This window comes from Pseudonaja textilis, chromosome 10 (assembly GCF_049901715.1).
Source record: "Pseudonaja textilis isolate UNSWEBS1 chromosome 10, rPseTex1.2, whole genome shotgun sequence".
Taxonomy (NCBI): domain Eukaryota; kingdom Metazoa; phylum Chordata; class Lepidosauria; order Squamata; family Elapidae; genus Pseudonaja; species Pseudonaja textilis.
Genome location: NC_141999.1, coordinates 23,034,812 through 23,047,447, shown reverse-complemented (window position 1 = coordinate 23,047,447; position 12,636 = coordinate 23,034,812). Strand labels below are relative to the sequence as shown.

Here is a 12,636-nt window from a genome sequence, read left to right as displayed (position 1 = left end):
CTGGGTTTTTTAAAACAGACGCCGAGGAACGGCGGGCGTGTTGGCTCCATCAAGTTGAGCTAACGTCTTGATTCCTCTTTTGCTCGCGGCTGGTTAACTCTTCAGGCTCACCTGAGTGGTGCAAAGCGTGTGTGTGTGTGTGTGTGTGTGTGTGTGTGTGTGTGTGTGGAGCCCAGAGAGGGAAGGATATACGACAGGGGTCCCCAAACTTGGCAACTTTAAGACTTGTGGACTTCAATCTACGCTTACACAACAACACGTGAACAGCATGGCATCAATATATCATATATTTTAGGATAGCATAGTATATTGAAATAAAAAAAAAAACGTGGGGGAAAAAAAAAAGGACTTGTGGACTTCAATTCCCAGAATTCCCCAGCCAGCATCTTTTAAAACTTGTGGACTTCAGCTCCCAGAATCCCCCAGCCAGGCTGCTTTGATGGGGGGCGGGGCTTCAACTAGAATTCCCCAGCCAGCCTGCTTTAAGAAGCATGCCCTTCAACTCCCAGAGTTCTCCAGCTAGCTTGAAGACCATCAGCAATTCATTGGCCTCCTCTTCCTCCTCCTCCTCCTCTTCCTCTTTCTCCTCCTCCCCTCCCCAAACCTCTCTCCCTTCTAGACTGAAGATGTTGCCCCAGTTGAGTAATAAAACATCTGCAAGAAAACCACCAAGCTCAGGGGGCGTCAAAGAGCCCACTGATGGCCATACCCTGGTCCAGATCAACAAGCTTTTTAGATCAGGGGTCTCCAACCTTGGACACTTTGAAGACCTGTGGACTTCAACTCCCAGAAAGCTGCCTGGAGAATTCTGGGAGTTGAAGTCCCACAAGCCTTAAAGTTGCCAAGTTTGGAGACTTCTGGTATATCTGACATCCCCTATCTCCGATCTACCCCACGGTCCTTTCCACACTTCCAAGAAGGCTCCGCGCGCCCTTTTCTCTCTTTTTGTTTTTCATTTTTTATTCGTCTTTTTTTTTTCATCTTCTGACCACGCGCCCCGTTTTGGCTCCCAGGGAAATGCAGGAAGGCTTACTAGGCCCCAAAGCTGTGCGCGCACGCACTCACATTTGCTGCAAACCAGTGGTGGGACTATTGGAAACCCACCTGTCAACTCATAAAACATTCCTCTGCCTATTTTAACAGTTGCCATGAGAAAAAAGGGGGCGGGAGGAAATCTGGAAGAGTAGTTTGAAAGCGACAGTACATTCCAACTCTTCTCTTTAAAAGATTGTAACCAAACTACCATAGTATTTTTCCCCGTGAATATATTAAATATATTAATATATTAAATATATTTAATTGGAGAATGGGATTGATGACACCCAGCCCATGACTTATGACACACCCAGAGGGGAGGGGGAAAACGGGCTCACGGGGGACTGTAAATGACGTAGGCCAGAGTTGACTCCATACTCCATATATTAGGGCTGTGCCAGTCTGTCGCTGGAAGTTTTTTGAAGTTTGGCTCGAGAATCATGATTTAATTAGGGCGATTGCCAGAATCCTGACACCGCCACTGCTTCTGAAGCCTAGTGCTCTACAGCAGAGGCCTCCACTCCTGCCCACTTTATGTCTTACGGACCTGGCATGGGAGGAATTCTGGGAGTTGAAGTCCACAAGTCTCAAAGTTGGCCAAGATGGCAGACCTCTCCAATAGAGCGCACGAGGCTTTGGGAGATGGAAAAAAAAGGGTGGGGGGAATTAAAAAACGAGTTTGTGCTTTGAACGGGTGTAGGAAACGACCCTCTTATTCCGCAAGGCTCTTCTTTCCTCCACAGGCTACGACTTCCCGGCCGTGCTCCAGTGGTTTGCCGAGCGTGTGGACCTCATCATCCTGCTCTTTGACGCCCACAAGCTGGAGATTTCGGACGAGTTCTCCGAGGCCATCCGGGCCCTCAAGGGCAACGAGGACAAGATCCGGGTGGTCCTGAACAAGGCCGACATGGTGGAGACACAGCAGCTGATGCGGGTCTACGGCGCCCTGATGTGGTCGCTGGGCAAAGTGTTCAACACCCCCGAAGTGCTGCGTGTCTACATCGGGTCCTTCTGGTCGGAGCCCCTGATGATCTCTGACAACCGACGGCTCTTTGAGCTGGAGGAGCAGGACTTGTTCACGGACATCCAGAACCTGCCCCGGAATTCTGCCCTGAGGAAGCTCAATGACCTGGTCAAGAGAGCCCGATTGGTCAGGGTAAGTGAGCGAGAAGCGGAAAGGAGGAAGGGAAAAGTCAGGAAGAAATCGTTAAGGGGAACCACGGATTGAATCCACCATTGTTAAGCAAATCACTGCCGTGGTTCAATGAATCATAGGGATCTTTAAGCGAATCCGGCTTTGCTCGTTGGAAGCCGGCTGGCTCACACACGGCAGTCACATAAACCCAGGATTGCTGCAACCCTTGTTAAATCCATGCCAGGTGCCAAGCGCCTGAATTTTTGACCTTGAGGATGCTTGCCAGGACCGGTAAGTGGGAGGACCCAAGCCACTGTCTTCAGGGCCGTTGTAACTTGGAACGGTCACTAAATGAACAGTTGTAAGTCGAGGGAGACCTCTACTCAGTTCTACCGAAACACGGAAAAAGGAAAAGGAAAAAAATATATATATCGGCCTTTGGCCCATGAAGGCTTCCATTGTAGTGATGAATATTCCGCTGAATCTTTCTTGACCACGGGTGGAAGATTTGCATTCCAATGGAACCGGAGGGGCAAAACGTGTCCTGGGCATTAAGGAAAAATCTTTCCTTCAGCGTGCAAAAAAAAATAAAATAAAGATGGAGAAAGACGAGGCCATCCGGCACAGGGGCAGGAAGAAAACAAGGCAGTTCGGTTAAGGAGATAAAAAGGAGGGTAGCAATAGCCCTTAGACTTAGATACCGCTTCTCAATACTTTATCGCCGTCTCTAAGCGGTTTGCAGAGGCAGCCTCTTGTCCCCAACAATCAGGGTCCTCATTTGACCCACCTGGGAAGGATGGAAGGCTGAGTCCAACTTGAGCCGGTCAGAATTGAACCACTGGCAGTTGGTAGAGTTAGCTTGCAATGCAGAAATCTAACCACTGTGTACCATGAAGGGGAGGGAGGGAGGGAGGGAGGAAGGAAGGAAGGAAGGAAGAAAGGAAGGAAGGAAGGAAGGAAGGAAGGAAGGAAGGAAGGAAGGAAGGAAGAGCAACAAGACTTATATACTGCTTTACAGCACTTTATAGCCCTCTCTAAGCGATTTACAGAGTCAGCCTCTTGCCCCCAATAATCCAGCTCCTCATTTTGCCGACCTTGGAAGGACGGAAGGCTGAGTCAACTTTGAGCTCTTTCAAGATCAAACTCCTGGCAGCGGGCAGTGGGCAACTCCTGCAATGCGGCGTTCTGACCACGGCACCATCACGGCCAGTACAGCAATAGCACTTAGACTTATATACTGCTTTATAGTGCTTTACAGCCCTCTCTAAGCGGTTTACAGAGTCAGCACGTTGCCACCCCAACAATCTGGGTCCTCATTTTACCGACCTGGGGAGGACAGCAGGCTCAGTCAACCTGGAGCCTGGTGAGATTCGAACTTCCAAATTGCAGGCAGCCGCCAGGCCGCAGAAGTAGCCTGCAGTACTGCACTCTAACCACTGCACCGCGGCTCATACAAATAAACGTTCCTTGACTATGGAGAAAGTAGAGAGATGGTGCCAATGGAAAAAGCCTGGCTCTTAATTAGAGATGAAGAGATAATTAAGATACTAGACTGTGCAGAAATGTATAGGCTTATAATTGACGATCAAACTAAAAGAAGACACAGGATATTACCAAACATGGAACTTATTTTACCAGCTGTTGGGGGGGAAAGGGGTGGAGAGTAAGAAGGAAATCTGCATTGTTAAGCAAATTCAATACCCAGACAACACGATGTTTATCAAGCACTAAGAAATGTCATTAACAGAAAATTGATAAAGATTTATTTTAAAAAGGGAAAGGAAATAGCGTGGCTCTAAGCCTTGGCCCGAAAGAGGCAATTGCACTCAGGCAGAGCTAGAAAAGAGATCTTGTCCTCGGAGAGAAGTTTAGGCTGCCAAAGTCCAGCATGTGTCTCTTGTGAAAGAATGGCAGGATGGATATTCTTTGGCGACAGAATTCTCTGGGCCAAAAGAGAAGACCAGGGGTTGCTTCATCAACCCTGGAAGAGCAAGGCTGGACCAAGGGAACCCCAGTTCTAGCAGCCTTGCTCAAGGGAAGGCCTCCTACCCCCCAAAATAAGACCCAGTCTTATATATTTTTTTGCCACCAAAACAAAACAAAACACCAGGTCCTATTTTCGGGGGACGTCATCCACTGACTAACCTCACTTGTGCGTGTCGCCCCCGGCCTCCTTTTTGCAACCAGAGGCCTTCAGGAACGACTTCTTCTGCGGCCAAAAAGGCTTTCCCGAAGGCTTCTGCAGCCAATAATAGAGCTCTGGATCGATCCGTAGCTTTGTTATCACCTACAGAGGCCTTCAGGAAAGTCTTGCCAGCTTTGCTGGCTGCAGAAAAAATGGCCTGACAAGGCAGGTGTTGCAGTGTGCGAGGCCTGGCTACAACTGTCCACAGTTAAGTAGTAGGGCAGCTCTACATCCTCCCATCCCCACCTTAGCTTAATTTTTACCCGGGCACTCTGGAGTAGGCGGGATCTTAATTAGGGCTTATTTTGGGGGGTAGGGCTTAAATTGGGCACACATGTAAAAATCAAAGTAAGGCTTCCTTTCAGGGTAGGTTGTATTTTGGGGGAAACAGGGTAGCAAGGATTCACGGGTGAAGGAAAAAGGGTTCATGCGAGCCCCAGAATCTCACTGTAATGGGACAGGGAAAGGAAAAAGGAGAGAGAGAAAAAGAGAGAGGGAGACAGACAGAGAGAGAGAGAGAGAGAGAGAGACAGAAGTTTTCAGGGTAATGGGAAGAAATCATGAGAATTGCTCGTCTGGGTGCGGCTGCAGAACTGGCTTTCAACTCATCCTGGTGACGGAATGTCTTTCCTTGCCCTTAATCCCCCGCTGAGCTCGGAGAGATAAGGTAGGATCCCGTCAGGCACCGGGGAAATTAGGAGATCCGGGCAGGTCAACGGAGTATTAAGATTTATTGCAAGCTTAAGCTTTCTGCAAAAATCCAAACGACTAACAACCTGAGCAAATTGGCGGTAGGCAAGAGTCACAGGAATTCAAAGTGGGTTGGATTACTTAGAACTCTTGTGGGCATGAAGGAACTCGAGACCGATGACGTGTTTGATTCCTCCCTCCCTTCTTGGTCTCAGCCTGGTCCTATCCTACAGATTCCTTGCTGAATTTGTTTAACTCAAAGGAAGCCCTCTCTCGCATAGTCCCTTCCAGGTGGCGTGTCACGCTACAATTCCTGCCGTCTTCTCTTTTGCTGAGGTTGACATGGCACCTGAACTGTCATACAATGGGGCAACCCCCGTAGATAGAGAATAGAGAATGTTGTGCTTAGCAATAGCCACAGCACTTTAGACTTTAACCGCCATTCAGTGCTTTCCAGCCCTCTCAAAGCAGTTTACAGAGTCAGCCTCTTGCCCCCAACAATCCTCCGTTGGCCAACCTGAGAAGGAGGGAAGGCTGAGTAAACCTTGAGCTGGTCAGGATCAAACTGCTGGCAATGGGCAGAGTTAGCCTGCAATACAGCATTTTAACCACTGCTGCCACCTGGAAGGAGAATGAGAAAGGGAATTAAGAGAGGAAAGAAGGAAGGAAGGAAGGAAGGAATAGCAGTAGCACTTAGACTTATATACTGCTTCATGGTGCTTTCCAGCCCTCTCAAAGCGGTTTACAGAGTCAGCCTCTTGTCCCCAACAATCCTCCGTTGACCAACCTGAGAAGGAGGGAAGGCTGAGTCAACCTTGAGTTGGTCAGGATCAAACTGCTGGCAGTGGGCAGAGTTAGCCTGCAATTCTGCACTCTAACCACTGGAAAGGAGGGAGGGAGGGGAGGAAGGAAGGAAGGAAGGAAGGAAGGAAGGAAGGAAGGAAGGAAGGAAGGAAGGAAGGAAGGAAGGAAGGAAAGGAAGAGCAATAAGCACTCAAGACTTATATACCACTTCACAGTGCTCTTACAGCCCTCTCTAAGCGATTTACAACAATTTGGGTTCTCCTTTGACTGACCTTGGGAGGGTGGAAGGCTGAGTCAACCTTGAGCCAGTCAGGACGGAACTGCTGGCCGTGGGCAGAGTTAGCCTGCAATACTATATTGCACCACCAGGGCTCCTTCCTTTAAATCTCTCCTCTCCCTGGACAAGGAGCCTCCCTCCTTCCCATTGGAGGAGGCTGTTGCTGGGGTCCCAGCCTTTATTGCTGCTTTTCCTGTTGTCCCCAATGGCTACATCCCACAAAGGAAGCCTGCATTGTGCCGCAGAGTACAATTTGTTTATGGGTCCCTTTTCCTATTTCCCATGCTCTCTTTTTTTCTCTCTCTCTCTCTCCCTTTCTCTCTTTCTTTCTCTCTCTTTCTTCTGTCTATCTCTCACTCCCTCTTTCTTCTCTTCTCTTCTCTGTCTTCTGTCCCTCTCTTATCTCTCTCTTTTTCTTCTGTCTCACTCTCTTCTCTCTCTTTTTCTTCTTTCTCTCTCATTATCTCCCTTTCTTCTCTCTCTCTTTTTCGTTCTTCTCTTTCTCTCTTCTCTTTCTTTTTCTCTCTTTCTCTCTTCTGTCTCTCACTCACTCACTCACTCTCTTCTCTGTCTCTTTGTCTGTCTCACACACTCTTCTCTCTCTTGTCTCCCTTTGCTTTCTCTCTCTTCTCTCTTTCTTTCTTCTCTCTCTTTCTTTTTCTTCTGTCTCTCCCCCCTCTCTCCCCCCCTCTCTCTCCTTCCCTCTCTCTCTTTCTCTCCTTCCTGCTCTGGTTTTCCAATTAAGGGTTTCTAATGAGGTTGCACCTTCTGTAGCCCTGGTTAAAGGAATGGCTGTCCTGTGGTCATTCCTAGGGGAAAAAGCCAGGGAAGGAATAGGAAAAATATATATATATATTACGCACAACGATTGGTCCTTAAGTTGCATCATTTCCTAGCTGTGACATCCATTGTTTTAGTCACCACCAAGGGACCCATTTGTGTCCTTTGACCAGCGAATTAGGAATCGGAGCCAGCTCAGGAAAGATCATTTGACCTGGATCTCCATGGCAGAATCATAGAAAGCTTTCCCAGAATGAGCCAGACTCTGCCCTCCTTTAGCTCAGAACGATGTACGTTGATCGATGGCTCATCATCAGGGTATCAACCTAATCTAGAGGTGCTTTTTTTGTTTTTTTTCAAACTAGGCAATTTTAAGAGGTGTGCATTTCAAATCAGGGAATCAGCGTTCATGTTGGTTGGGAAATTCTGGAAGTTGAAGTCCACCTACCTTAAAATTGGATGCTGGCTGGAGAATTCTGGGAGTTGAAGTCCACCCATCTTAAACTTGCATGATAACTGGGGGATCCTGGGAGTTGAAATCCATCCATCTTAAACTTGCATGATAACTGGGGGCTCCTGGGAGTTGAAGTCCACCCATCTTAAACTTGCATGATAACTGGGGGCTCCTGGGAATTGAAGTCTACATCTATTAAAGTTGGCAAATTTGAAAAACAGCGCGATAGACCTACCTCCCCCTGCCATTCTCCAGCTTTTAGTCTCTCTCTCTGTGTGAAGGGCTTGTTCCTAGCAAGTGAACCAAACTGAAAACGGTTCATCTCCGGATAGTTTTGTACTTCTTTCATAACAATGACAACATTCATCAACCATTTTGCCGGCATGTTTAAAATCAGCCGCAGACTAATTGTGCAGAAAATGCAGCTGCTCGACTCAATTAAACGTTGTGTAACAGCAAACTGAAATAAAATGGACTGGATCCCATCCGTTCTGCCATTCATTTAGAAAAGGGGCCGATCCAATTTTAACGCTCCTGGAGGTGTGAGAAGGGGACATTTCCACAGAAACCCACACCAAAGGATTGGGGATATTGGATAAAGAAATCGCCAGGTCACCCTGCTGGGTGTAACCTTGCCAGGGGACGGATGGATTGGTATTTGTCAAGGCTCTTCCGGGACAGCTTCCTCTTCTTTTGATGTATTTATCTGTGATGGCCAAACAACTTCTTTCTCCTACAATCGCTTTCCCTCTCAGGTCCATTCCCACATCATCAGCCACCTCAAGAGGGAGATGCCATCCGTCTTTGGCAAGGACAACAAGAAGAAACAGCTGATCAACAAGCTGCCTGTCATCTTTGCCAAGATCCAGCTGGAGCATCACATTTCGCCTGGCGACTTCCCCGACTGCGGCAAAATGCAGGTGAGGACAAGAGTCATCGGATGAACAACTGACAAACCAAGCCGGAAGGGACCTTTGGAGGTCTTCTCTCCAGTCCAACCGCTTTAACTTACCTCACTGGGCATGCGCGTGCCTCACCGCTGATTTTCAGCTGGTCTGAGGCCCTTTTTGTCCTCCCAAAAGGTTTGAGGAAGGCTTCTGCAGGCTTTGCAGGCTGAAAACGAACCTGTTTCATCACTTCCTGTTTTTCCGGAAATACCGGAAGTGACAAAACGGGCCTAGTTTTCGTCCTGCAAAACCTGCAGGAGCCTGCCTCGAGTCTTTGGGAGGCTGAAAAAGGCCTCAAACCAGCCGAAAATCAGCTGTGAGGCACTGTGCAGGTAAGGGGGTGGGGTGGGGATTACACACGCATGCGTAGGGGGCATGGGGGGCGCATTGCCTTTTGGGAGCTGGCACGCAAGCACAAGCGTGTAAGTGCATGCACAACTTTTGGCACTGGAGCCCAGAAAGGTTAGCCACCACGGGCCTATATCCATTTGGGTCAAATGGCTGTCCAGTCTCTTCTTAAAAGCCTCCAGAGATGGAGTACCCACAGTGTCTGGAGGTGTATCATTCCACCGATTAATCGATCAGGGATTATAGAACAACAGAGTTGGAAGGGATTTTGGAGGTCTTCTAAATAGATACTCCTTTGGTCTTTTTAGTTGCCAGCAGAAAGGGAGTGGGAGAAAACAGGGCATTCCTTAAGTGCCTCAGATAATCACCCCGGCAGCCCAAAGGGCAGGCTAACTCTGCCACAGCCAGGCGTTCAATTCTGACCGGTTCAAGATTGACTCAGCCTTCCGTCCTTCCGTCGGTTGATAAAAGGAGGACCCCGATTGTTGGGGCAATAGGCTGACTCTGTAAACCGCTTAGATGGGGCTGTAAAAGCACTGAGAAGCAATATATAAGTTAAGCGCTATTGCGATGGAGGGAGGGAGGGAAGGAGGGTTATCGCTATGCGATTGCTATCCTGAGTTACAGACGGCTGAAGCTTTCATCCATCTTCTTCCCGGGTTTCTTTCTAGGAGATGCTGATGGTCCACGACTTCACCAAGTTCCACGGGCTGAAGCCCCGCATGGTGGAGGCCCTGGACGAGTTGCTGACCCTCGACATCGCCAAGCTGATGCCCCTCTTGCGCCAGGAGGAGGTGGAAGTCCCCGAGCAGATCGTCCAGGGGGGAGCCTTCGACGGCACCCGCAACGGGCCCTTCGTCGAGGGGGCCACCGAAGGCGCCTACGAGGGCATGGATGAGGACGAGTGGGTCGTGACCAAGGACAAGCCCAAGTACGACGAGATCTTCTACAACCTCTCCCCCATGGATGGCAAGCTAAGCGGCACCAAGGCCAAGACCTGGATGGTCACCACCAAGCTGCCCAACTCGGTTCTCGGCAAGATCTGGAAGCTGAGCGACGTCGACCGGGATGGCATGTTGGATGACGAGGAGTTCGCTCTGGCCAGCCACCTCATCGAGGTCAAACTCGAAGGCCACGGCTTGCCCGCTGACCTGCCCCGCCATCTTGTTCCCCCTTCCAAGCGTCGGCAGAAGGGCTCGGCTGAGTAAACCGCTTCCCGAGTTTGCTCCCCACCCGCCCATCCTTCCTAACCACCAGGCTTGAACTACTCCAGGAGGCGCTGGGCCTTCTCCAATTTTCCTTGAAGCGAACTTCCAGGCTTGATTTCCTGATGAAGGCCTCGCCTAGCAGCCGAGCACAGCATAGGAAACCTGCTTTCTGCTCTTCTCTTCAAGCGAGGCTTCCGGCTCAAACTTCTCCATCCCTTCTGGGGTTTTTTTAAAGCGACTCCTGTCCACCTCAAAAAAAAAAAAAGCAAGCCTCATTTCCTCATGTAGAATTAAACCAGTTGAACCCACAATGTCAACGATCTACAGTATCTACCGTGTTAGACTTCTTGCAAGGGTCTTTCTTCCCAGAAACCAAACTCAACTTCATTGGCTTCCTGAACCAGCGAAAAATATTACTTCCTCCACGCCTAGTTCCAACTGTTCCTTTAGGCCAAAGTCAGACCCATCTTAAGGTTTTACTTCTCTTCGTAGTCCATGGCCAGATCTTGCTATCAACCTATGCTTCAGATGGACTGAACCTTCTAGCTTTCTTTACCTTTGGTCTCCCTAGAAATGGTCAACATCTTTCCATCTTTGCAGTTTTTGTCTACAACCCGCTTTGCTGATTGCTTCTCCCATGACTAGTTAGGATGGATGGATGGATGGATGGATGGATGGATGAAAGGAAGGAAGGAAGGAAGGAAGGAAGGAAGGAAGGACAGATAAAGCGGGGAGCAGAAATAGTTGACTGGAAGCAGTCCATCAAAACCCCAAACAACGTTGACCCCAGAAACCATGGTTGAAGGTGGATCTGAAATGATCGTAGATGAGTCCTCGAAACGTTTCCCTTTAGAAGCAGAGGGACAGCAGAGATAGAGATGGAATGAGATCCTTCTGGCTTAAAGCAGGGATGTTCCATACTTCCTCCCCTCTCTCTTTCTTCTGGGATGGAGTTGGCAGAAGAGACTAATCGTAGAAGACCTTTCTCAAAGCAAGAACAGGCGGCGAGAAGACTACCCCCAGAGGACACCATGGAGATTGAGGCCCAGAAATGAGGCCTAGTGTTAGAGAAATTCATACATCGGGTCTGTGGAGGTTTCCTCTTTCGAACTTGTACAACGAAAGCGGTTTCTTTCCCAACCCCTAAACATTAATTAATTAATTGGGGCGATTGTTGGAATCCTGACAGCTGCTGTCTATCCAGCATTCCCAGGATGGGACAATAAGAGTCTTATTCTGGAGATCAAGGGATCTTTCCTAATTTTTCACACACACACACACACACACACACACATACACACACACACCTTGGGAAGCGGCTAAAGAGAAGACAATGGAAACCAGGAGAATCCATCACAGTTGCAGCGATGAAGCGCGATAGAAGGAAGACCACCCACCCCTTTAAAAAAAAAATCAGCACTGGCTTTCAAAGAGAAAGAAAAGCAACAGGAAACGAGAGGAAGGAAGGCGAGCAGGAAGAAAACCAGAACCGGGGGCCTTTGTTAGAAGGAAAAGCAGGAAGGGCTTTTGTTCCCCAGGAATTCGGTCCCGGGATCTCCCATCCAGTGAGGAAACCCATCATGCGAAGTCTGAACTTCACTTGCGGGATGCGTCAAGCCAGCAGAGAGATTCCTGACATTTCTCAGCCTCGGCTGGAGGCCGATATTTAAGGATAGGGACACCGCAAGCCCTCCGTGCCGCAAGAGAACAGCTGCCTCTCAATCACATCTAGAACTAAATGCAAATAACGTGCAGATATATATTTATATTTTAACGCCCTAGCCATGGGAAGCTTGAGTGGTGCGGTGGCCTAGAGATGGCCTCACAGTCAGAGGAGGCCGTGAGTTCGATCCTCGGGAGAAGCAAATATTTCTCTTTCTCTCTCTGGGCACAATGAGAATATGTCCACCGGCGGAGGGGGGAAAAAACTCCGCATCGGCAACAGGAAGGGCATTCGGCCAGTAAACACTCCGCTCCATCCAACTGCCCAGACGCCGTCCCGCTGCAAGGGATTACAGGGCCGTTATAAAAGAAGGTGAGGGCAGCAATGAGAAGCTTGAACAGCCCAAAACTGCACAGCCCAAAACCAGAACCTTGTGCTGCCTTGGCATCCATGCTCTTGATCTCACATCAAGCTGGACTTTTCCACCCAAAGGTCATCGTGGCTTTTAAACATTCACAGCCCACACCAGGGCATCCGGTTTTGCAACAACGATGCCGTTCTCACTCATCGCCCCAATAATAATAATAATAATATCAGAAATCTCTTCTGGAGGACCATGGGTGGTCTGGAAAGGAGCTATCCTTTGGTGCTTGACCCAACTGGAGAGCTCCATTTGGTGTTGAGGATAACCCTCTCCATCTTGACCTCCTGCAACCTCTGCAGAACCATTTTTTGTGTGTGTGCCGGGGGGGAAGACAACCTGGGAGAAGGTGAATATGTCACCCTGAGTGCTACCAAGTTGCTTCTTCAGTTCTGGATGAAGGCTGTCCCAGATTAGGACCTCTAGATTAATAGTGGCTTCACTCAAAGGACATCACTTGCAGAAAAGTGTCCCACAGTAGAAAAACACACACAACCTGGAGAACTGCGGAGCAAAATAACAAGCCGATGTGTTTTTGGTGTCTCTTCGGTGGCCACACCATGCGATTTCTTGAAGCACCGTGCATTTTTTGGTGGGGGGAGGAATCCCATCTAGGCATCCTATACCATGTGGTATAGACAGAAGAACCTTAAACCGTGGATGGATGAGCTTTCAACATTAGACTCTTG

At 48.9% G+C, this 12,636-nt stretch overlaps 1 protein-coding gene across 1 annotated transcript in view; it reads left to right on the top strand.

Annotated features, from left to right (window-relative positions):
- Positions 1–12,095, top strand: part of EHD2 (EH domain containing 2) — a 35,461-nt gene extending 23,366 nt beyond the window's left edge. Inside the window, exons 3-5 of the mRNA XM_026715340.2 lie at positions 1,779–2,191; positions 8,116–8,280; positions 9,327–12,095. Coding sequence (XP_026571125.1) covers positions 1,779–2,191; positions 8,116–8,280; positions 9,327–9,863 — 1,115 coding nt within the window. The 3' untranslated portion in view covers positions 9,864–12,095. The remainder of the gene's footprint in view (positions 1–1,778; positions 2,192–8,115; positions 8,281–9,326) is intronic.
- The last annotated feature ends 541 nt before the right edge of the window (positions 12,096–12,636 follow it).